Genomic DNA, 25776 nt, shown 5'->3' with positions numbered 1-25776 from the left:
TTTCCTTGGCTCAGCCGGGATTCCCACATCCTTTTCAACTAGCCCTGTTCTCCACTTTGGGATCCACAGTCCCAAGTTTATCCTGTGCCATCTTGGTGTTAATATTAACTTTCTCATAACACTCCCTCTCTAACATACTCCTCGAAGCAAAGATATGATTGGAATAAAAGCTCAGAGCAGCCTAACCAGGGAGTCATGATTCATCAGTGCTAGGGAGACTTGGCGCTGTTGCAGCCTGTGACGTCTGTGAGCACCAAACCTACGGTGTCTCTTAAAATAACAGAGATATGCTGGAACAGATCGGGGGATTGTTCTTTATGAGCTGCATCTGTGGCTGACTTAGAAAACAACAATGATACCGACTCTCAAAAAGGCGTTGTTATTCTTCAAAATATGCTGATTTGGTCATCAACCTGCCCTTTCCAAACAGCCAAGTTGTGTGCACACCAGCAGACATTACAAAAAAAAAAAAAGGAAAACTTCCAAAAGGAAAAAAAGAAAATCTGTAAAACTCAAACACTAACTGCATCAATCCAACCAAACAACAAAGATATATTACAAATTCTGTTAGCAATAACTTATTTCACATCATGCAATAAAAAAAAGTCAAATTAAGGACAAGAAACACAAATATAAGATTGATTTCCCCTCCCTCGTTTTCCTCAAATGTATTGGCAAGCATGTTGATGTCCATTCTGATTTGGTTGTTCTCTGGATGTTTTTTTTCTTCCTTTTTTTCAGGGTGGCACTTGAGTTCTTCTGATATAGTTGCTGTTTATTTTTTTCTTGATGAGGTAAAAATGAAAGACTGAAGTACTGGGATGATGAAGAGAGGGCGGTGGAGATGAGGAGGAGAGAGCGAGAGAAGCTCAGACGTCCACCCAGCTCTGCTCCACGATGGCCGTCACCCTCTTCTCGTACTCCCTCTTGTTTTCCTGATAGAGCTGTGCGGCCTGGCTGTTGGCCGGGCTGTTAGGGTTTGGCTCATCCAGCAACGACTGCAGGAAAAGAGATAAAAAAATATTAGGGATGGGCATTTCAAGCAAAAATACTATTCGATATTCACTGGTAAAGTCGAAATTCTCTGATTCCAGCTTCTTAAATGTGAATATTTTCTGGTTTCTTTACTCCTCTATGACAGGAAACTGAATATCTTTGAGTTGTGGACAAAACAAGACATCTGAGGACGTCATCTTGGGCTTTGGGAAACACTGATCGTCATTTTTCACTGCTTCTTTTCACTACTTTTAGACAGCTGCAGTAGTGAAAAGAAGCAGGTTTGTCCTGTTTGAACAGGAGCATCCAGCAGCGCTGTAGCAAACATTATACTGCCTTCGTGCTGAAAAGAGTCGACCTGAAAGTGCCACACACATTTTACCAGGCAGGCACCGGGGCATGTGAGCGGAGTGGAGCGGTGATAATGTCTGCTCCTCGCTCAAAGCCGCTCCACTCACATGCTCTGCCAAGCACTGGCAAATACAAGGGAAACATATTTTTAAGACAAGACAATAGTCGCATAAACTATTTGATTTTTAATAATATAATGACCATTAAAAAATCATGACCCATCACTAGAAAATATCAGCATTAAATGACCAGGACAGATTCTCTGAATGGGGTGTAATAATGAGAAATGTACCTGTATGCGATGCAATTACACATCAGAATTTATGAGGTCATATAGCTTTATGCATATACTATTCAAGATAGTAAAAAATCAATATAGCATAGTATACACGGATGTTAAGTATCGACCTTTAATTATAACCTTTAACTATTAACCTCTTAACAATCCGATGGCCCGCCGGTGGACCCGGCAGCTTTATTGTCTTTCAGAGGTTGTAGCGGGCTCAGTCTCAGTCAGGAATCGATTGGTAACAATGTCATGCTTGCCGGGAAGAACGCGAAATAACACTTAATAAACTTATGCAAAATGTTGACGAGGGGTCCCTTAACCTCTGCACTAACAGAACCTAACAAACTGCATAAATTTGCAGTTGAAAAAAAGGTAATAAATCACAATACATCTTATTGCAATACTCCCCCACCCCTAATTCGGGAATATAATTACATATTTATTCTGATCTCTCATCCCTGACGTTTTTCCCTCCCTTGGGAAGAAAAAAAATGAGTTGTATTGAACAGAAACATTGAATTTGATAAATTAACATGCACTGATTCCCATCTGAAATTTATACATACAAATGCAGGATTCTCGTCTACCAACCACTCATATTTTATGCTACGGTGAATCGTTGGAAAAGACTTTTATATTGTGTTCACATGAGCTGCATCACAAAACAGACAATATCCCATCTATTTCAATCAGGCCAACGCATTCACAGATGGCATGAACTGAAGCAAGTGCGGATGCCAAATGGCCCATGTGAACACTGTAAAGTGTGCTTTGTGTGACGGCAGTGAAACCAACCAACCTGGATGGAGGTGAGTATGGACGACACATCGTACGTGGGGCTCCAGCGGTTCTGAAGGATGTCTAAACATATACTGCCATCTGCGTAAACTGGTAAACAAGAGAGACGACAAGCTTCAGACCACAGAGATCAACGTCACAACACCAGGTATTATGTCTCTGTGTCACCGAGATAGATTTGGTAAAGACTGAAAAGACAGATGCTTTTTTAAACAAAACAGATGGTGAAAATGAATCCTGGAGACCTTTATAATTTCTTAAGCTCGCACTATATTCCAAATTGCACTGAGGAAAACACAGTAAACAAAAACAGCTTATGATCTGGTGGAATCAGCAAATACAGCACACAAAATTTAAATGATAAAAAATGCAGCACAAACCGATCAAAAGCAAATGAACACTTTTTGGTTGCATCCCCATCTTGTTGGCGTTACAAACACACATACCAAAAACTTAATTTGGAGTTTTACTGCCAGCCTCACTGATTTAACCTACTAAATTAATTTCCATTATAAACTGGGAAAGGAGATGAATGATAGGAAACAGCTTGAATGAGGAGGAACTTGACGCCTTGTGATAATGGGAGGCACAAACTGTGTGCTTACCATTTGGGTGAAACATTCTGGAGACAAACCGAACTGTGGGAGGCTTGTTTGGGTACTCCTCTGAAAACTCTATCAGCAGCTTAAACGTTCCTGCAAAGACACAGAGGGGGAGAGACAGAGCGAACGACAGAGAGAGAGAGAGAGGGAGAGAGAGAGAGTGTGAGGCGCGCACACAAGTCATTTTGTGAGTAGAATACAGATGTGAAGGAGCGAGGAGGTCAGAGAAAGCGAGAGAAACAATTACGTTACTAAAAATACAGCCGGCTCGACTGGAAAGAGAAGCTAATCCTTCACTGAGGCAGAGATGTCGACTCTGCAGGCTAAAAGGACAATAAAGGAGGGAGAAGCCTAACAAGAGAAAACAATAAACCCTGAGTCAGCGCTTCTCTTGCCTGAACCAAGTCATAATTACAAGCAAAAGAAGTGTGTGTACGTGCAGAAATGTGTGTGTGTGTGTGTGTGTGTGTGTGTACTGTATGTAATAGACAGCAGAACTGCAAGTTCGTTACTAACTGAACACATCTAATGAATGATCTGCTACTCAGTTACTGGTACTGATGTCAGCCACTTAATTACAGAGGCGATGAAAACATAGTTACCAGATAGATACTAGGGATGGGCATGAGTACTCGAGTACTCGATTTGGAATTATTTGGAGTTAATAATTCAGAGCATACTGTAATTAAAAACCATACTAAGAGAACAGAGAGTTTGGTGTAAGGCTGCGTTCATACCGACAGTAGCCCCGTGTGTGTGAAAAAAAAGTTCAACCAGGCTCAACTTTTGCTGCAACGCAACGTCATCAGGCAAGGCTCTGCGGTGGCCAATTGATCACATACAATCTTATGCACATTTCTGGTAGATTACTTTGTAACATGAATGCAGTATTTCTGCTGTTTATCACAAACTGATCTGCACGAACAAAAGATAAGATCATTGCAGCTGTGCCAATCCTGTGTCAAAGTATTATAAACCTCTGTGCAAGTTTTGCCGTCTGTGAAGCCGTCAGATTCACATATCTGTTTGTCAAACTGGACTTCCTGGACTGTATTCCTCTTCTCATCAACACCTGATCGCCTGCTAATGTATAACAAGGAAGGTATTTCATTGCTTTCAACATTATTTTGATTATTTTATGCAATTGTGTACATTTGCCATATTAAGATATCTATTCATATAAAAAAAATATCCTCATTAACAGTTGTGATTTAAACTATATCAGCAAGCTTTTTTTTGCAGTTTGAGTTTGCTGTGTCTTTTTTTTAAATTGTTGCTAGGGAACCACAAAATGTGTCCTAACATTATCTTAACACAAACCATGAACTGTACGTTACCTTATAGTTAAAAGTACAGTTCAAATGAATGAAAACAACTTACCGAGAACTCAAGTACAGCACTAATTTGCCTCCTGCTATTTTCTGTTCAAATCATTGTAACTACGGTTGGTAAAGTCAAAAAGCTTCGGGCATCCAACAAAAGTCACCACGATGAGAAAAAACGCTACTGGCATTGGGCCCTTTTCCGCTCTTAGTTTCATTTTTTTTCAACTCGAGGTGTTCAAGGCGCTCCTGTAAAAACACGAGGCGCTCAGCATTTCAAAAGCAGCACGCAAAACGCTTCACTCTCATTGAAAACAATTACAAAAACCCGCCCCAGGCTGCTTAAACGCACTCTGTCTGATCTGGGCCTCAGTCCACAAACTGCACTGTAAGTTAATTTAGCGTGAGTCAACTTGTTATTACACAGTGAAAAAAAAAACTCCCTCAGATATCCCATAATTTCTCTATACAGTACTTTTCTGAAAATATCAATTTACAGGTGTGGAAATGTTTTTGAGTGTGTGATTTTGTGATTGATTGCTCGGATGTGTAACCCACCATCACTCACCATCACTTTAACAACACACTGCCCAGACGGCTGTAATAGATGGATTGAATAATGCACCTCCACAATAATAACAGAGCAGCAGGAAGCTAAATCAAACCCGGAGCTTTGGATAAATGTGCTCCCACTGAGCCTGCACTTTATGTACAAGATTAATCAAAAATAGAGGACTTACCGTCTTCAAACGGTGTTCCCACAGGCCTGCAGAAGGCAAAGAGAGAGAGAAATAAAATGATTTCCAAATTTCAAAAATTCCCAATGCAACCAATAAGGCCTTTGCTTGAAGCAAAACATAACCATTACATCTCTCTATTCTTCAAGGACTTGCTCTGCACGCCAGAATGTGTATTTACTCAGCTCCTCACATTCACACAGTCTGTTTAAAGGATCAATTAAAACAGCTGCCCACCTGTTTTACATTTCTGGCAGCTTCCTCTTTGACTTTGAATAAACCCAAGTGTGTCTGCTTTTGGAACACCTTCTTGCTTCTTGTGGAGTTTTCAATTACTATCTGTTGTTGCTTGCGATTTGCTTGTGCTCTTGAGGTATTATTATTTTTTTTCTTTGACTTTTGAATTTCATACTACACGTGCATTTTAAAAAATGACAAGAGTTTTAAAAAAGCACATTTATTTTTGCTTTTTTTCGTGAGTCATTCTCCTTTCAATTGCTCTTCAAAATTGTGTACCAAAAAATATCACAAATCCAACAAAAGTCAGTCTGCAAGGGTTTAGTGCTGTCCCACTGTTAAATCATCAAGTGCTTGAGGGCAGAAACGGGTCAAATGTGGGTCTCTTAGGGTAAAGCCCCTGAGGGTTCAGGGCTTAAGGCTTTAGGGGGGACATTGGGATACTTCTTTCCTTTCTTCTTCCCCTTTCTTGACCCCTCAATATCCCCAAAAGTGTCTCCCAGCCCGTTCTTCCAACCCACTTGCGGAGTTTCTACCTGCTGTTTTTCCAAACTGTTCTCTTCTACAATCAGGGCTGTAATCAGAAATAAACTTTTTTAAAAAGCAGGAGTACGAGATTGCAAAGGGGTGGCTGGGTTGGGGGAATATGTGCATCACAATCATAGTGGCACAGTATCGGCAGCAGGGTGGAGTTGGATTTAGAGCATGACTCACCCAAAAATAACTGCGTTCCAAAGCATGATGTTGTTCTCTGATGGTGCTCCACTCACACCGGTGGGAGGATCTTCTTGAAGTCTGGGTAAGACAGAGAGAAAGAGATGCAAGGAAAAGAGACACAGAGAGAGGCAGGAAGATGGACAGAGAGAAAGAAAAGGGGAGACATGGAAGGACAGACAGCAAAAGAGGAAGAAGAGGACAGACAAAAGGAAAGGCAGGAAGAAAGAGAGACAAAAGATGAGAACAAAACAAAAGGAAGATGGGGAGCAAAAAGAGGCAAACAGAGATAAAGGGACAGAAAATGGAAACAGAAGGAAAGAAAGACGGGGGAGAAAGAAGGAGGGGGTAGAAACAAGGATGGGAGAGAACGTGAGGATTTTAATTAACACCTTGACTGCAGGATAATTATCAGTCAAAACACGAACTGCTGTATCAACATGACTTCAGTCGACAGCCAGGCTTGCAGGATCAACTGCACATCTTGCTGTCACATATCAGTTAACATAAGCTGTACCATTAACACTCATCTGAAGCACTGCTGCATCATAACTCGAGCATCAAAGCCCTGAGAGCTCTGAGTCGACCTTCACCTGGAACGACCTCTGGCTAACATTGTCATGATCAGGCTATCTGGATACACAACAGACACATATACAAACCCTGAAAGAAAGGAGAGGCACCCTGATGTTTATCAATGAATGTTTGTTTTGTTACTCTCCATCACTGATCTTAATGAAACACTGATGACCAAACCGCAGCTCAGTTCATAAAAGCTCTGGACACTCAGTGTCTGTTCTTTTCCCCAGGAAAAACAAACTGGTGCAGAGGAGGTGATGTGTTTTACATTTGCAGCAGCAGCAACGTCGGTGTGTTTGGAATAAATAGAAGAACTGGGTAATTAGGAGGACAGAGAAACTCAAACTGCAACAACATGAAATCCAAAGAAATAGTGATGAAATGTTTTGTTGATTGATACGTTGAGAGCTGCACAATTAATCAGAATTTTATCAGAATCACAATATGGACTAGTAGGTCTGGGTATCGAAACTAAATACCTTTCAGGAATCGACCAAAACAACCCAGTACAGAGTAGTATCGAAACTTCTCCAGTCAAAACGGGATGCACCGATACCTCTATCAGACATCGGGCTGATACTGACTCAAATAACTGGATTGGATATCGGTGACAATGCTGCTGATCTAATCAATTCAATTTAATGTTTATTTACTATATACTTTATATACTATAATTCTAATTCCTGTTTAAGTTTTGACCAATTTGTTGCTGCATTAAAAAGGTTTACACGTGAATTGTAATTCCTGTTAATTTTGAAGATTTTTTTTACCAAGTTACTGGTGTATGATTTATTATTTTAATAATAAAGAACGATTAAATACATTTATATATATATATGTATTTATTGGTCACATTTTGTTTTACAAAGTTAGGAATGCAATGTTTAAGTCAAGTCTGATGTGCAACATGAAATCCAAAGAAATAGTGTTAAAATATTTTGTTGATTGATACGTTGATTGACTGGCTATGTTTCAAATTGCATATTTTCAACATTTGGTACATACTGCAGCTGCCCTTTCAAAGTACATACTGTTACATGCAATATCCATACAACTGGGACATACTATTTCTTCATAAGATTGCGCGTTGAACTTTGACCCTCTTGCTCATATAGCTGCTGTGCAGAGGATTGTGGGTCAGAAGAGCCAGAAAAGCATGCTGGCTTGCATACTGCAAAATGTGACTGGATGTAGTCGGACATCCTGGTATTTTTGGCATACTGTATTTGACATACTATGTATTGGGACATAATACATCTTTTTCTGGCATACTAAATACCGAGGTAGAACGGATATTGTAACGCACTGAAAGACTGTGTTCATAACTGATTTATGCTAACATGTTGGTTTCACTAATGTGAGGATTTGGTGCTTAAAAGTAGAGCTGCAACTAACGATTATTCATTTCCTTATTGATTAATCAGCATATTATATTTTTCAATTAATCAGGTAATCAATTAAATGTAAGAAAATAGTGAAAACTGTCGGAGCCTGAGGTGAATTCTTAATAATAGTGGAGTAATCATTAATGTAAATAATCATTAGCTCCAGCTCCACAAAAGAAAACAGCCCAGAGTTGTTTGACCGACAAATGATCTCTGTGAAGTGCAGTGCAACAACGCCACAGCAACAACTGCTTAGCAACAAAGACGTCAACAAATCAAAACACACAGATGTCGCAAGTCGACATTTTAAATTAAGTTTCCGACAACAGCCTCTGGTTTGTTAAACTATTGATCGGTGCAGGCTATAGAACAGGCCTGCATGACGAATAAAGGCAGCATGTTGAAATGAGCCTCAGTACTCAGAATAGACTATAACTGTCTGACTCTGTCGGGTCCGTTGCTGATACTCAGGGTACATTATTGTGTCCCATTAAAGGTCTTGCTTCAGATCACCAATGCATGTGGAACATGTCCAGAATCACCACAGACTATTTATGCCTACAATCCCACTCCTAGTATAAAAGCTGGTTTAATAAGAGCTTACAGCTATAAAACAAGGTAGGCTGATTTGTGTGTCTGCGTGTGAATAGATCCACGTCTAAGTCCCCAGCTGCAGACAGACCCACTGCAATTAACCTCATTTACTGTAATCTGCCTGAGCTCTCTGCTGGTGGAGGGATGCTCCTCACAACTTCACTACTACATAGACTGATAGTTACTTCATTTTACTTGAAAACTGGGGATTACTGATCAGTCTGCAGACAGCAGATTAGGGGAAGTAGTGGGCAGTGTGTGATAGTTAATTTTGACAAAAAGATAAAACAACTAGTTGATTAAGCGATGGTAAGCATTACAGAGCTGCACCGATTAATCGAATAGTTGTCAACTATTAAATTAATCGTCAACTACTTTGATAATCAATTCATCTGTTTGAGTAATCTTTTAAGATTTTTCCCCCAAAATTCTCTGATTCCAGCTTCTTAAATGTGATTTTTTTCTGGTTTCTTTACTCCTCCGTGACAGTAAATTGAATATCTTTGAGTTGTGGACATAACAAGATTTGAGGATGTCATCTTGGGCTTTGGGAAACACTGATCAACATTTTTTGATCAATTTCTGACACTTTGTAGACCAAACAACTAATTGATTAATCGAGAAAATAATCAACAATGAAAATAATCGTTAGTTGCAGCCGCAGTAAGCAACTACGTTGATATTAAAGTGATTTATCAATAAAAAAAAAACAGCCAACCATTCTCTCATTGGCTTCTCCAATGGGATGATTTGCTGTTATCTGTGTTTTATATACTTTTAAGCTGAATATGTTTGGGTTTTGGGCTCTTGGTCGAACAAAAAAGACATTTGAGGACATCACCTTGGACTCTGCGGTGGAATCACAATTTTCCAACATTTAGGCCGAGAAAATAATCAGCAGAATTGATAATGACAATTTTATATCAAAATGTAATTGTTATTAGCAGACCTAGATATCATTTCTGTAAGTAATAACATAGCCAAAACAGTGTAGTCAAGATAAGCCTCCATATCATGCAGTCAATTCAGTAAGTAGACATACTGTACACATAAAACTTGTTTGACTAAGGTCTGCTAGAAATTATCTAGTTTTGTGAGAACAAACATCTGGGGTTACAGAACGACAAACTAAACTCAACGCAAACACTCAATGTCAATAAGACTTTAACTGTGTTAATATAGATATAAGGGAAAATGTTGCTATAGTTTCTAATTAACAACCCAAACCAGACTAGCCTACAAAGTAGGGCTGGGAAAAATATTGATATGATATCGATATTGTGATATGAGACTAGATTTTATCTTAGATTTTGTATATCGAAATATGGCATAAGTGTTGTGTTTTCCTGGTTTTAAAGGCTGCATTACATTAAAGTGATGTATTTTTCTGAACTTACCAGACTGTTCAAACTGTTCTTTTATTTGCTTTTACCCACTTAGTCATTATATCCACATTACTGATGTTTATTTATCAAAAAACTCATTGGGTAAATATTTTGCAAAAGCACCAAAAGTTAACCCTATAACATTGTCGCAATATCGATATCAAGGTATTTGGTCAAAAATATTGTGATATTTGATTTACCCAGCCCTACTACAAACTACTGTAGGCTATTTTAAAGCTCACTAAAATACTGTGAGGAGCAATAATAGGATAGAAAAAATAAACAGGAGGTATTGAGGTGTAAGGTGATGGTTTTTGGTCTCACAGTGTAATTTGCTTAAATACATTTGCAGAAGAAATGAAAGGGTTGCTTTTATGAATATAATCTGAAGAAATTCAGATATTTTCCAAGCAGCACTTCAACACCAAAGTGTCACTTCACATCCAAGGTACTGAGCCAAAATATCCCATTTAAGTGTTGTTGTTCAAAAAATTACATAGCTCAATTTCAAGACACATATTGTGCAAATAATTTGATCAAACGAGAGAGGTTAGGCAATATCACACACAAGGCTGAGTTTAATCGGCCAGCCTTGGCGTGGACACACCGGCTGATCCAGGAATGCGCCATTGTGTTTTCCTTGCCTCAGTGTTACAGTTTACCACCTGGGGACTGGCACAGCAGAGTAGAGTTTCAGTGACACCTTATCCGCCCTGCTTCAACGGCTGCTCTTAGTAGAACAGCTTAGGATCTGTTTTCCACCGACAGGTGTGTGCGTGTGTGAATAACACACAAACACACACACACACGCGTACTGTAGGATGCCATATGGAGCAAGGCACCAGATTGGGGATGGCAGGTATTACAAGCAGCCCTTTGCCAGGTGTGATTCTCCCAGAACACCCAAACATATTCTTGTCATCAGCACAAGTTTGATAATATAATACTTTACAGGTGAGGGATATTGGGATTGTTTAAATACATTAACTTTGCATTTTACAGGTCCACAAATTTCAGGTGATAATTAGCAAGTAACCTATTTGAAATTTCTTTGGAATTACTGCCAATTAGCCCCAATATTTACCTCAAAATGTATTGAAAATTACTTTATTATAAACATTATTTAATAATTATATTCCACTATTTCCCAATAGCTGGTAATTTATTTAATACATTTCCAGGAAAAGAATACAAATTTAATTGATATGCTTTATGTCCATGTCTGCTGGTAAATAGATGATAATTAGCAAATAACTTCTTTGAAATTTCTTTAAAAAACTCCCTGAATCATTACATTAGCTACAATAAGTCCAAAACTGGTGAGATGTGTGCCTGATCAGAAGTGTCATCTATTAGTTTTGGTTTTCCACCTCCGATGATAACGATTAAATGCTATTTTCACATATAATTATTAAATAGTGTTTATAATAAAGTAATTTTAGATTAATATTAAAAATAAATATTGGGGTAATTCCAAAGAAATTTCAAATAGGTTACTTGCTAATTATCACCTAATTGCCATGAAATTTGGAGACCTGTAAAATGAAGTGTTACCTTAATTTTAAGAAAGCATTATTAAGAGGTGGCAGGCACATATCAAAACATCCTTAATATTGAGATGGAGCACCCCCTGACCACCACACACACTAAGCTGTGCAACACCTGTGAGCCATGTTGCTACCAAGGTGGATGGTTGGTTGAATTTAGTTATAGCAACAGAGTTTAAACCCAGTTTGCAAGATTACAGTAATCAGGATAAATCTTGTCACATTTAGTTTCCAATCAGGGCCAGTTAATGCTGAACCCTTTGTCCACCTTTAATGTGTGAAGCCACCTCAGGTAACCTAAGCTAGTAAGTTTAGATACAATTTGAGGTAAATATTGGGGTAATTCCAAAGAAATTTCAAATAGGTTACTTGCTAATTATCACCTAATTGACATGAAATTTAGGGACCAGTAAAATGAAGTGTTACCTTAATTTTAAGAAAGCATTATTAAGAGGTGGCAGGCACATATCAAGACATCCTTAATATTGAGATGGAGCCCCCCCTGACCACACTGTGCAACACCTGTCAGCCACGTTGCTACCAAGGTGGATGGTTGGTTGAATTTACTTATAGCAGCAGAATTTAAACCCACAGTTTGCAAGATTACACAGAGTAATCAGGATAAATCTTGTCACATTTAGTTTCTAATCAGGGCCAGTTAATGCTGAACCCTTTGTCCACCTTTAATGTGTTAAAGCCACCTCAGGTAACCTCAGCTAGTCGCACCTACACAAACAAACAAACAAACAAACAAACAAACAATGCAAAGACTGACGTTACAGAAGGAGGATAGAAAACACTGCATAGCCTTCTTCTGGTATCATCAAATAGCAGTAAAAACACACAATAACTCCTCTAGATGTCATGTGTAAAGACAAACCTTATAACATAACTACTTTAATCCACAATAACGCCACTCAATCTTTATATATACAGTATTAACTGCACCAGAAGCTAATGCTACAGTTAATGCTGAACCCTTTGTCCACCTTTAATGCGTAAAGCCACCTTAGGTAACCTCAGCTACACAAACAAACAAACAAACAAACAGCAATGCAAAGACTGACGTTACAGAAAGAGGATAGAAAACACTGCATAGCCTTCTTCTGGTATCATCAAATAGCAGTAAAAACACACAATAACTCCTCTAGATGTCATGTGTAAAGACAAACCTTATAACATAACTACTTTAATCCACAATAACGCCACTCAATCTTTATATATACAGTATTAACTGCACCAGAAGCTAATGCTACAGTTAATGCTGAACCCTTTGTCCACCTTTAATGCGTAAAGCCACCTTAGGTAACCTCAGCTACACAAACAAACAAACAAACAAACAGCAATGCAAAGACTGACGTTACAGAAAGAGGATAGAAAACACTGCATAGCCTTCTTCTTATATCATCAAATAGCACTGAAAACACACAATAACTCATCTGTCACTCCTATATATCGCTTGTGTAAAGCCAAACCTTATAAAATAACTAGTTTAATCCACAATAACACCAGTAAATCTGTTTATATACAACATTAACTGAGCTAACTAAGCTAACTTAGCTTAGCTTAGCTTAGTTAGCTTAGCTTAGCTTCTGGTTAGCTTCTAGCTACTCAATCAGGTAGAGATGATGCCAACACGTTGCGGTACCTTTTAAAATCTCTCATAAGCCGTCTCCTCGCCGGGGTCGACATTATTGTTATTAAATGTATATAGTCTAACTAAAGCAGGACCATAAACAGAAACACAATCCGGTTGTTGCTTCTTCCGCTTCTTCTTCTTCTACCAAAACAAATGGCTCGGTAGCTGCTGCTGGTGACGTCAGCAGCTCACAGCCCTCTGGACAGCAGCAGAGAGGTACAGCCCACTTTTTATGTCACAAAACACACATATCTATGTAAAACACATTAATTATAACGCTCCCCAGATAAAATACAACTATATTTACGCTGATAACTTTGTTTCATCCTGGACAATATCTTGAAAAAGACTGTTTTCTTAGGCAAGGCAAGGCAGCTTTATTTGTATAGCACATTTCAACAACAGGGCAATTCAAAGTGCTTTACAGAAACATTCAAGAACATTGCGACAAAATGCAAAAGAACATTAAGAAATAATTAAAACAGTTATAAAAACATAAAAACATTAAAACATTAAAGATTAGAAAATAAAAACAAGCTAAAAATAAAAGCTAGGATAGAAGCTAAAATTGCATAAAACTCAAAAGAGTAAAAGTTATAGTGCAGTGTCAGAATAAAAGGCACCCGCAAACAGGAAAGTTTTAAGCTTTGTTTTAAAAGAAGTGAGAGTTGGAGCGGTCCTGCAGGTTTCTGGGAGCTTGTTCCAGATATTTGGTGCATAAAAACTGAATGCTGCTTCTGCATGTTTAGTTCTGACTCTGGGGACACTAAGCAGACCTGATCCAGATGACCTGAGAGGTCTGGATGGTTCATAACACAGCAGAAGATCAGAAATGTATTTTGGCCCTAAACCATTTAGTGCTTTGTAAACCAGCAGCAGTATTTTGCTGCAAGCTTGCAAGTGACCAGCAGTCATCATAACATGGTTGTTTAAAGGTCCCATATCGTAAAAAGTGAGATTTTTATATCTTTCATATTATAAAGCAGGTTTAAGTGCCTTATAAATACTGTGAAAGTATCGAAGCCCTCAATATACAGAGAAAGTCGTAACTTTACGGGAAAGAAAGTCATAATATTACGAGAATAAAGTCATACATTACGAGAATGTTTTTTTAATATTATGAGAATAAAGTCAAAACTTAACAAGAAATAAAATCTTAACATTACAAGAATAAAGTCATAACTTTACGAGAAAAAAGTCATAATATTGCAAGAATAAGTTCATAAATTTACGAGAAAAAGCCGTAATATTATAATATTTTACTATACTATACTTATTTTCTCGTTAAGTTATGACTATTCTGGTATACCAGAATAGTCATAACTTAACGAGAAAATAAGTCGTACTATTACGAGAATAAAGTCATAACTTAAGGAGAAAAAAAAGTTGTAATATTACGAGAACAAAGTCATAACTTTTATGTTTATATGTCAGAAAACACATATGTCAATGTACAAATGTTAATTATAACACTCTACAGATAAAATACAACTATAAGATACATCTAACTTTGTTTCATCCTGGACAATATGTGAAAAAGATTGTATTCTTATGCTGCAAGCCTGCAAAGTAACCAGCAGTAACTCCAGTTATAGTCCACACACCACATACAACCACATCATCCTTTTTTATCCATCATTCTCTTTTAAAACATCATATTTTTTATCCATTACCCTATTAAACACCATCCTTTTAGCCATCATTCTTTTATTTCTATCTATCTACCTATTTATATTTATTTTTACTTTATTTTATCTTGTTCTTTTTAATCTTGTCTTAATTTGGCTCCTGGTGTTTGTTGCATCTAACGATTTTGACATTTTATAATTTCTCAAAAGCAGCTTTCTGCTCACTAATGTAATAAATATACTAACTTATCAAAGTAGAAATACCTGTCATTGCTTTCTTACTCTTATTTTGAAGGGAATTTATTGGTGTTTATGTGTTTCATACATGAAAAAAAATTCTGAAATTAAATTTAAAAAAATCGATAATAGAAGAATCTAGGTGAAAATGTGATTTTAAAATCACCATATGTAGCACAAACATTGTTACGATTTAATGTGTCTTGTACGACTAACTTTGAGGAACATTTTCTTTCCATTTCTCACCAGGAGAGAATAAATAAATGGAAAATTATATTTTTTAAGTATAATAACAAGTATATAATATATATAATGACAAGTGTAACTGATCATGTTTATAATTATTTACATTGATATAATAATTACAAATGTACATAATTTTTGGTTAGTAATAATTGTAAGGTAATGTATTAACATATTTTACATCATTAAAAACACTATTAGGTTTCTACAAGCTCAGAGTTGTAAACAACCAAAGAAAAAAATGTTAATAATAATTACAAACAAGGCCTTTGTCTTAGGGGCCGCATGACCATTTGGGCCCCTGGGCCTGTGCCTGGTGGGCCCTTGTCCATGCCAATATTTATATATTCTATAGCGACACATAGAGCACCTGTGATACTTAATATTGAGTTTATAGAGACCTTATTATCAGCCTATATTTCATCTCTAATGTTACACTAGCCTGTGATATTCCCATAATATTCTCATAGGTAATTACAATGTGACTGCAGACCTCAGTGACTTACTGTACATTGCATTTATCACACGTATAGAGGGATATATCTCTAGATATATACATAGGTATTGCACATCATGATGAACTTTGTCTGTTGTCATGGTAACAGTGTCATTCATAAAATAGCTGCAAACATTTGGTGAGGTTAATAACGCAGTGACAGTGGAGAAGAGGACTAACGGTGTCATCCATCTCTCGGAAAGTCTGTTAAAGATGTAACCTGTCATCCAGCCTAATACAATCACCCCACCTTGACTTCTGGACAGATAACAGGTGAAAATGAAAATTAATGTGCACCAATCTAATAATCTACTCAGCAGTAAGTGGTTTACATTAAATCTACATAATCCATCAGTAGCTAATGCACTGTGCTTGCATGGTTCTGCCGGTAAAGTGATTAACATCAAGTCAGCAAAAATATGGACTTTTAAATCAAGTACTGCGACTTCACTTGTTGATGCCTGTGTAACCCAAAAGATGACGATGTAGAGATGGAATTTGATAGCAGAAAATGTTTCAGGGATCTAAAATATTATTGGTAAATGTCCGGTTTTAAGATGAGCCCCTCAGAATCAAGGAGATTTTTATGGCTTGCTGCAGAGAACCCCTTTTTCCCACCTTCCCATTGCAGCTATCAAACAGCCAAAGGTGCCTCATAGAAAAGCCAGAGGTGAAAATAAAAATGTACCAGCATGCGGTGTTGCTATGAGACTTGAGATTGCTTTTTGAGAAGGGGGTCCGACTTTACTTTTTACTTTTACTCATTACACCACACAACCTCCAGCTGAATGCAACAAGTTCCCAGGAGGTTTATCTTTCTTTACTATTTTTAATTTTCCCACAACAACTCTTCTTGTCTCTTGTTTTTTATTTGAGGTCTGGGCATTTAAATCAGTAATAACACGTTGAGTACACCAATCAGAGTATAACTATCTAGTTGTTCTGGAGAAATTATATGTCGTTGAATATATTGTCAGACAAAGTGATCAGCAACTATTTTGATAACCATTTCATTGCAAAAAACACTCCCCAATTCCAGCCTCTCAATTTGTTGCTTTTCTTTGCTTTATGTGATAATAAACTCAATATATTTTAGGTTTTGGATGGTCGGTCAAACAAAACAAACAATTTGACATTAGCCTTGGGCTTTATGAAACTGTAATGGATGTTTTCCACTATTTATATACTATCTTAATCAATGAAAACAGCCGTTAGTTGCAGCCATAATGTGTTCTGTGGTAATTTTGTCATTTGCACTTGAATGAACATAAAGCCCAAAGCGGAAAAATAGGGAAATGTAACTTTGTAAACAGCTTCATTACACTGTTTTATGGGATTATTGGCAGTAATCACATTATAGTATGCATGTAATGCAAAGTTACTGCAGACTTCATTGTCTCTTAGACTTAGAAACTGTTGCAGATATCGACCACCAGAATCACATGACGCAGCTCAATACTGTGAGTCACACACTGAGTCCCACTGCAGGGCTTCAGTGAAATCCCACTCAATGCTCCAGCAAATATAACTGTCTATTTAATCTAGTTTAATCATTCTCTTGACCGTTTCCCTGAGCTGGTCCAGATTGCAGCTATCAATAGACCCGCTGCCCTGTTAGCATTTCACTATTGAGAGAATGTAGGTCGCACACACAGACAAAAGGGCCCGGCTTCGGCGTTGGTCTTTTGCTGGCTCCCCCAAGAGCCAGGAATGAAAAGCATGCTCTTTATGTAATGCAAAACACATTTACATGATGTGTTGCTATCGAGGCTCTTGGGGGATGAAACAGGTTTATTTGTGGGATTTCAGCACCAGTAGAAAACTTGACTTTATCAGCTGGTAAATAGTGAGATGAGGTGAGGACTAAGACACTTTTTAAGGTTTTTAATCGACTAGTTTTAAAAGCATACTCTTCTGAGTAGCAATAGATTGTTTTTTAGTTCTATGTCTGGCTGCTGCATGGATAAAATGTGACCCCGTGTCTGTTTGTCTGTCTGTCTGTCAGAGGCTGGACAAAGGCCTGGATCCAGCCAAAATAGGCAGGAATAGAGTATCACTGCTGAGCTCAGGTGCTTTTAATAGAAAGGGCAGAGAAATGGTGCATTGCTCTCTCTCTCTCTACTGATACAGAGAGAGTGTTTCTCTTTATCTCGCCCTCTCATAATATACCAACATACTGTGTATGAAGCACTATAAGACCACAACTCAGTGAGATTTTATGGGAAGTTATAATAGTGTATGAACTGTTAAATGCTTTAACAACAGGGTTACGATACATTTTCCCCTTCGTTCTGTTAACCAGGTTCGAAAATGTTATTCTAGTTGATGGTTTTGGATGTCATGATTTATTTTGTGCATTAATAACAACACATGCACTATGAACTAAGCCACTGGTTCCCAACCTGGGGTTCCTGACCCCCACACTAGGGGTCGCCAAAGCTTCACGGGGGGTTTGCCAAAGCTTCACTTGATTTTAAGGGTTATAAGATAACTTTTTTTTTTTTTTAAATATACAGTTGGCCTATATCTCAGCATTTCATTAATTTCTGTGAAGAAAACTAAATAAAATTGCTATTTTTAAAGTTTGGAGTATTATTTAAAATATAAACTTAAAAATTGGAAAAGTACCCAGTTAAAGCTGGAGTAGGCGAGATTGGAGCAAATATGATTAAAAAAAGTTATTTTTATAAAACGGTTGCTATATCGTGACAGTAGAACATGAAACAGGTAACCTGAAAAAAATCATGTGCCTCTGTGTCCTCCGGTAACGGCATTTGCAAGATTTCAGAGACCGGAGGAAAACAACCAGTAGGAGCTGATCTGAGGTCTGCTGTCCAGCTGCTGTCTATGAGAGCCGGCTGTCAATCACTCACGAACTCCGACCAAACGGTCAAACTAGGCAGCGCTGATCAAATATGAATCAATATTATGTTACGTTAATGCCTATTTCTCGCCTCAAATGTTTTCAGAATCATCTTGTAGTGTAAGGTTTAGCTGTAAAATGAGAACGTTTTTGATGAGTTGTAAAATCTGTTGAGCCATGAGGAGGAGCAGACGTCTAGTTATCTCTCAGAACACTTGAATTACAATAAGCAGAAGGTTATTATGGAATTTTTGCCCAATGATGCCAAAAAATATACTGCCTACTGCCACTTTAAAACTAGCTAACAGAACAGCTTCTTAAATGTGAATATTTTCTGGTTTCTTTACTCCTCTGTGACAGTTAACTGAATATCTTTGAGTTGTGGACCAAACAAGACATTTGAGGATGTCATCTTGGGCTTTGGGAAACACTGATACCTAAAATGATCTATGGATTTCAAATGAATGTTTTCACTTGCATGGGAGGCCGGCTTTTTAATAATGCAGTGTTGCATTGTGTTCTCCCTACAGCTGAACAGGTGCAGTCTTCAGTATTTATTTCAGTATTCATAAAGTATGTTGGTTAAACGTTACTGTGGCTTAATGCACGTTTCCCTCCCTTTCTCTCCCTCGTGTTCTGTGGATGGAGAGGTCACTCAGGCCTTTTTACCTCACTCATCAGTCTCACTCTAATGACCCATTAGTCTCCACAGAAACCTCCTGGCGGCGGCTGGAAGTCTGAGTGTTAGGGCGGGGCCGTGATGGAGCCATCAGCGTGTCCCGCGGCCATCAGTGCTAATGAGGAGTGAGGCTTTGAGATGGTACAAGCTAATTGTCTCATTAGACCTGCGATGTCTCGGTACATCTGCATGGGCGATGGTGGTAATTTAATTACACAGCTGACTGGTGTTGGAGTGTTTGGGAAGTCGGTCAAGCCTGCAGTACGTTGGGAGTGTCTCGGTCAGATTTTAGGGCCTGTGAAGGGCGATGGTGCTTTCAGCGGCGGTGATGATGAAGTTTAAATTGATTAAAATGATGGCGTCAGTGGATTTAGACAAAATTTGACCAAATCTTTTCAAAAGATGGTGAGAGTGAACAGGAACGTGTTTTTTGCTGCATGATCTGCAGTTTTATCTTTATAATCAACTGTCAACCTTCAGTTCTGGTTTATACTATTTTTTATATGGCTGGCCAACACGTTCTCCTCCGAACTCGTCACATACTGACCTTGTCAGACCCCTCTGCGTCACTTTTTGGTCACAGTAAACACATGCTTAACGTTGTGAATTAAACAAATACTCTTGTTTAGGATTAGGCAATAAAACCACTTTATTAGTTTTTGAAAAACAACATGGTTAGGCTTAAAATTACTACGTTTGTACAGTGAAAATGCGACTTAACGTTGAACAGCTGATTGTAACGTGAAAGTGAAACTTAACGCAGGGGACACGAACAGCGGCCTCCTGGGTGAAAGCCTTGTGTTTGTTGGACCCATCACTTCCATTCCCTTACCCTTAATGTGTCTTTTCGCTCTTTATACTACGTCACCACAGCCACTCCCAGACACATTTTCTCTGAGCGTTTCCTGTAGCTGCAGATTGGTTTACATTGTAATTAATGGAAAACCCAGTGCGTCTCATACTAGTGCTAAAGGATGCATTGTGCGTCGGTATCGAACACCGATGGCCATGACAAAGCGTCTGTATTTCGTGCTACAGTGAGGGTTATCAAAGATAGTTTTCCAATTGTTTGATCACCACAAAGGAAATGGCCTTCACCTCTATTGAATTGTTGGGGCTGTTGATGGTCCCGGCAATGGAGATCTGTATGGCAAGATACCACCATGTAATTATGTGTGTTTATTATGTGATTTAGGTGAACTGATCCTTTAAAACAAATCATTGTTGAGTAGAACAGATTCTGATGTAATGTTTCTGTGTCTAATGTGGCAACACAGAGCTCCTGTTTTTATATTATAATTGCTGTTTTGGAAGCTTCTCACAATCTCTATACAGACATGTGGAACCAAAATCCGAATGTCGAATATTGTGGATTACTATGAGTTGCAACTTATTATTCATTACTGATGCAACAACAGGGCTTTTTGTAGCAATAAGTCTATACAGTATGTATCAGTGAGGCATGAAAACAAAGGGGTTGTAGCCAACCCTGGGTGGCGACAGACACCAGAGGCAGAGAGTAATATCAAATGTTAATACTCACACAAACAAGTTGACTGTTGTCTTAGCACTACACCACAAATATAAGTAAAGTGTGTAGGGTTGCACCTTTGTTGCCTTCTGTCAATCTTCCTTCTTTCTAAATTGCGTCTCAATCAAGAATGTGGGCTCTCCACTTCTAACAAGGCTTGGATTATTGTTTTCATCGTGGAAAAAAAGGAGAGGTGTTTCTTTTTCTGACTCACAACAAAGTTATGTGGGGTGGATTCATTTTCTTCTCAAACACAAAGAATGGGAACAAGGTGGCGCTGAAATGAACAAAACAAGAGTCATGACAAGACATAATGAGACAGACTTTTGAAGATGCATCATAAAAAATGCTCATGGTTTACTCACACTGTCTTTTTCCAGAGCTTTCAACAACATCTCATGGTCTTTCACTTCTCTATGAATAGAGACAGAGGTTACAGTCTTGCAACAATATACAATCCCTTCTTATTGCCTGAACCGTAGATTCATTCTGAGGTCACATTATTTTCTGATTAAGACCTTGAGATGCTGTTGAAAGATCCAGAAAAAGCTAGTTAGTAGTAGACCTTGAGTTATTTTGTGAAGGGGCGATCTCTAGCTCACCCGGTGGAGCGTGCGCCCCATGTAGGCTGAGTGCTTGGCAGGTGGCCTGCGTTTGATACCAACCTGTGGCTGTCATTCTCCAGCTGCATTAACAAAGGCAATAAAAGCCCTAAAAAATAATGATAATAAAAAAGATTATTTTGTCAAAATAGAGTTTCTGACAGTATAAATTTAATTCTGTAATGTATGTATGATTTACAGAAGCAGAATGGTGAAGTTATGCAAGTAATAAAACTATTTTTATTTTGTTTTCATGATTATTATTACAGTTTTTAACATCATTATTTGTATTATTATGATTACTTATTTATTTTAATATGTTTTTATATATATTTTAATTGAATTATTCAGTATTTCTTTTATTTCCCTTTTTTAAATTATGTATTTATTTATTTATGTTTTTTTGTTTATTTTTGTTTTTTTTAATTTATTTTATGTCTTTTATTTATTTATATATTCTTCTTCATTTGTTTATATGTTTATATGGAAAATAAGCATGGCAAAATTATGCTTCACCATAAAAAAACATTTGAAGTAGAATTTAAATAAATAGTGCAAAGTGCAATATGTCAAAACATGCTCAGGTAAATAAAAGGCACTACCACACAAAAATGGTCTTTGTTACATTTATTAGTGTCTATGCTAAGTTTTGCAAAAACATTCACGTTTTGTTTGGACTGTAATGGAGTATAACTGCCTACACAGTGGCATACATTAGCCTCTAACAAGGGTCTTCCTAAATTTGTCTTCAAAGTGACCTTCCTCTTTAATATCCACCAGATGGAGCTCAAGGTACCAGATGGGAACAGTAACCTGCTGTTGTCATGGTTTCAGGTATCCTGGAGACACAATACTGAATGCTAATTGGTGGAAAGAGAAAGAGAGAGAGAGGTAGAAAGGTTGTTGCTCCTTTTTTTGGTTTATATCTGTAGCTCTATATTTAGTCTGACATGTGAAAACATCACTAACATGTACTCCAAAAGACAAAGAAGATGAGATAGATGGAGGAACAATGTGGCACAAAAATCTGGTTAGAACAATGATTTTAAAATTATGGAAAATATAAATGCAATATGTACCCTACAATGTAGTATTATGTATATATTTATGTGCTGTTTTGCACGTTTAACCTTAGCTTTTTAGTATTGATTCTGTTATTCATATGACTACAACAACATACTTTTCTAAAAGTGATCAAAAGTGTCTTATTTGTAGTAAATGTATACATGTGTATTCCAAATCTACTGTGTTTTTTGTATTATTTAAAGCTACTATGAATAAATATGCATCTGTCTCTATACCAATCATCCGTATTTGGAGTTACTCAAGGTTATTCAGGGTAATCACATGACTTCACAATGCACCGCTGATGTAATGTTATGTATCCCTATTAAGCTATTGTTATATAACTCAGTTGTTGATTTTTTTTGGGGACGCACAATGTGACCCTGTCCCACCCCGTCCAGGATTCCTCTCCTCCGACCTCACAACTAGTATCATCAGCCAACTATCCAACAACAACCCATCTATCATGATCTTTTCCTCCGTCACGTCGTACACATATATCTCTGATAGTGTTGTTTACAACAGGGTTCAGCCATTGTATCATGATAGCTTGGCATCTGCATCTGCTCGCCTGGAATTATCAGGGCTTTCATCCAAACCTCCTTGGCACACACAGAGAGTTTAAATTTAGATGTTGAACAGCAGCAGCAGGTACCTGAATAGCTGTCGTTACCAAGTGGGCCCAACAACAAAGACTGACGTCCACTGATAAACTGCATTTGATTGGTGCTGATGAGAGAATCACGTATCCTGGCGTCTCCTTATTAAAGGAGCTCACACTGGCTCCGTCCCGCCACGATGCAGCTGAGAGTTGTGTTTCTTTGGATTAAGCTCTTGTATTGTGTCGCCTGTTTTTTGTCTCCGGCCTCTTTAATCAGTGACGGTCAACATGTCGTCACTTCCATATCTAGAAACCAACTTTCAGGCTGCTCTGTCATCACACGGAGACATGCGTAAAGCTAAACGATGAAAGCTGACCAACTGTGTTAAAAATAGCTTTTCCTGTGATTCAGTTTGTTTACATTTTTGCAAAGTTGTAGATGCCACTTTGCTGTGTAGTGTGAGTCATACACACACACATAAATAAAGAATATCACAAGCGTAGATTTCCCTGGAAGAAATCAAACGCAGAAAAAATGGAAAAACTTTTCCTCTTTGCACAGGGACACGTGCACGTTTATTACATATAGGGAACAATCTTCAAGTTTTCCCCGATGCATCCTTAAATGAAATGCATACCGGTCACATGAGGACGGTGAATGAGCTGCTGGGGTGCGTCAGGTTGGACGCCTGCCCAGTCCAGGGCCACAACAATCAGACAGCTGGGATGAGCGTGTTTCCGAAGTGATGGATGAAATGTTAATGTGGAAAAAAACGATCCAGAGACTGCTTATCACAATCTAAAATAGGCCACAGGGGTGACTGTTTAAGATACTTGAAACTTGATGGAGTGGAGTGATGCAGTGTTGGACAAATATTGTCAGAGGGGCGGGGGCGGAAAAAATAAACAGGGCACCAGCAGCATACGGTGGGGCAGTGGCTTGCAGAACGTTTTCTATCATGTAGGGCAGCCTATATGGCACTGCATCATGCTTTCTCAATTTATAAGGTCATCTAGAGGGTACTTGATCATATTTTCTTCAAATAAGGACACCCTAGAGGGCACTTCATCATGTGTTCTTCATTTAAGGGCACCTTAGAGATCAGTTTATCACATTTTCTCCACTGGAAGGGCACCATAGAGGGCACTTCATCACGTTTTCTCCACTACAAGGGCACCATAGAGGGCACTTTATCACATTTTGTCTACTGGAAGGGCACCCTAGAGGGCACTTCATGTTTCAATCATGTTTCATCTACCATATAGGGGCATCCAAGAGGGCATTTTTGCTGCGGTTTGTTTGAACATGGACGCTCCACCCTCCCTTGGTGCCCCCTTTAGTCCACCAGTGAGTGGAGGCTTGTCAGGAGTCAGATGGCTGCATAATGTAAAGCGAAAAGCTGCATCATGATCTTGATTTTTTTTTTTTATAATGAACACAAACATGATTGAGAGAATGGAGGTAAATAAAAGAATGATCTGAAATTCGAGTCTGAAACTGATTATCATGATCCGCAGGGAGATACGGGTTATCTTTTTCATTTCAATGATGACTTTGTTCCTAGTCTGTGCAAAGCAGAAAATAGTTGCCTGTTTTCACTGTGAACCTGCAAAACAGAGATTTTCAATTATGAGGAGAGCGCTCTGGAAAATGTGGATGATTACATGGTTTGTTGCTGCAGAAGAGGCTCAATCAGGAAAACAGAGAACCCACACACAGCGCAGCAGCGTCTGGCTCTGCCTGGCACATTTTAATCTGCTTTTTAATAAAGAACTTATTGAGAGAGGCGTCATTACAGCACACACACATCCTCTGTGGGACTGCGTGATGGCTGCAGGAGGAAAATAGATTTTTAAAATAGAGCTGAATTAAAGTGAACGATGTAATCATTTTGATTTCAGAGGGATAATGCCTTTCTCACTGGTGCTGAGGAATAACAGATCGTCGATTACAAAGATGATGACTGTAATCTGCAGGAAAATTGTGGTTATAACTCAACTAAATACACTGTTTTGAAGGTATTCTTATTTCTTAAGGTAATGTCTGATGGTTGTAAAAGATAATAAGAGCACTTTTCTGCAAGTAATCAATATTGGCCGTGTGCCAGCAGTGGAACACTGAAACAAAGCGACCTTCACTCCTGTTTAATTTGAGCATATTGCCTCAGCCATTTGCGACCCTCTTTCATCGTGCCAGCTGTTTCATCGTGTTTACAAAGGAACCTAACAGGTTTAATTTAAGATGCGATGATTATTAATTAACATGATACGTGTCTCTGTGCTTCAGTGAGCAGGCCCTGAAAGGAAGAGCAGATTCAGTCTTTGATCGCTGCTTTTGTCTGATGTGTGGCGTCTTTTTGTGGCAGAGACTCAGGTTTGCATTTTGAATGGTGGGCCAAATAGACCAGGAAATATATTGTAGCTGGGCCTGTGTCAAGCACGCACACTGACTTACACAGGATCACTAGATCATACACTCAGATTGATGCATTCTTCCTTGACAGCGCATTGTTGTTCATTTTAAAGTGACCTCTGTCGACCTCTACTTACCACATTAGTGTCTGGCGCAGGTCTCTCCCATTGAGGTATGGTGGCCTGTTGCAAACACAAAGAATCAGGTTAGCTTTAGGTTCTGAAATGGGACGTTTGGTGCAAC

The 25776-nt window shown here is 38.3% G+C and overlaps 1 protein-coding gene and 1 long non-coding RNA gene across 2 annotated transcripts in view; one reads left to right on the top strand and one right to left on the bottom strand.

Moving 5' to 3' along the window:
* Nucleotides 1-300: 300 nt before the first annotated feature.
* Nucleotides 301-13326, bottom strand: ube2b (ubiquitin-conjugating enzyme E2B (RAD6 homolog)). The gene is made up of 6 exons (XM_037748660.1): nucleotides 13185-13326; nucleotides 6047-6127; nucleotides 5099-5124; nucleotides 3040-3129; nucleotides 2436-2524; nucleotides 301-998 (listed from the first exon to the last, which is right to left on the bottom strand). The coding sequence occupies exons 1-6, from the start codon at nucleotides 13226-13228 to the stop codon at nucleotides 870-872; spliced, it is 459 nt and encodes a 152-aa protein (XP_037604588.1). The 5' UTR covers nucleotides 13229-13326; the 3' UTR covers nucleotides 301-869.
* The window catches only part of LOC119475709, a 21824-nt gene continuing 9271 nt past the window's right edge, over nucleotides 13224-25776 (top strand). Inside the window, exons 1-3 of the long non-coding RNA XR_005203851.1 lie at nucleotides 13224-13349; nucleotides 18618-18622; nucleotides 23445-23452. This is a non-coding gene — a long non-coding RNA (uncharacterized LOC119475709). The remainder of the gene's footprint in view (nucleotides 13350-18617; nucleotides 18623-23444; nucleotides 23453-25776) is intronic.

Source organism: Sebastes umbrosus, chromosome 17, assembly GCF_015220745.1.
Source record: "Sebastes umbrosus isolate fSebUmb1 chromosome 17, fSebUmb1.pri, whole genome shotgun sequence".
Taxonomy (NCBI): Eukaryota; Metazoa; Chordata; class Actinopteri; order Perciformes; family Sebastidae; genus Sebastes; species Sebastes umbrosus.
The sequence above is the reverse complement of the archived record's forward strand: the minus strand, read 5'-3'. Positions and strand labels throughout refer to the sequence as shown.

Coding starts and splice junctions, on each gene's coding strand:
- ube2b (XM_037748660.1), bottom strand. CDS start 13,228: ATGTCGACCCCGGCGAGGAGACGGCTTATGAGAGATTTTAAAAG. Junction 5,125..6,046: donor TGGAACGCAGTTATTTTTGG/GTGAGTCATGCT, acceptor TGCCTTCTGCAG/GCCTGTGGGAACACCGTTTG. Junction 3,130..5,098: donor GGGAACACCGTTTGAAGACG/GTAAGTCCTCTA, acceptor GTGTCTTTGCAG/GAACGTTTAAGCTGCTGATA.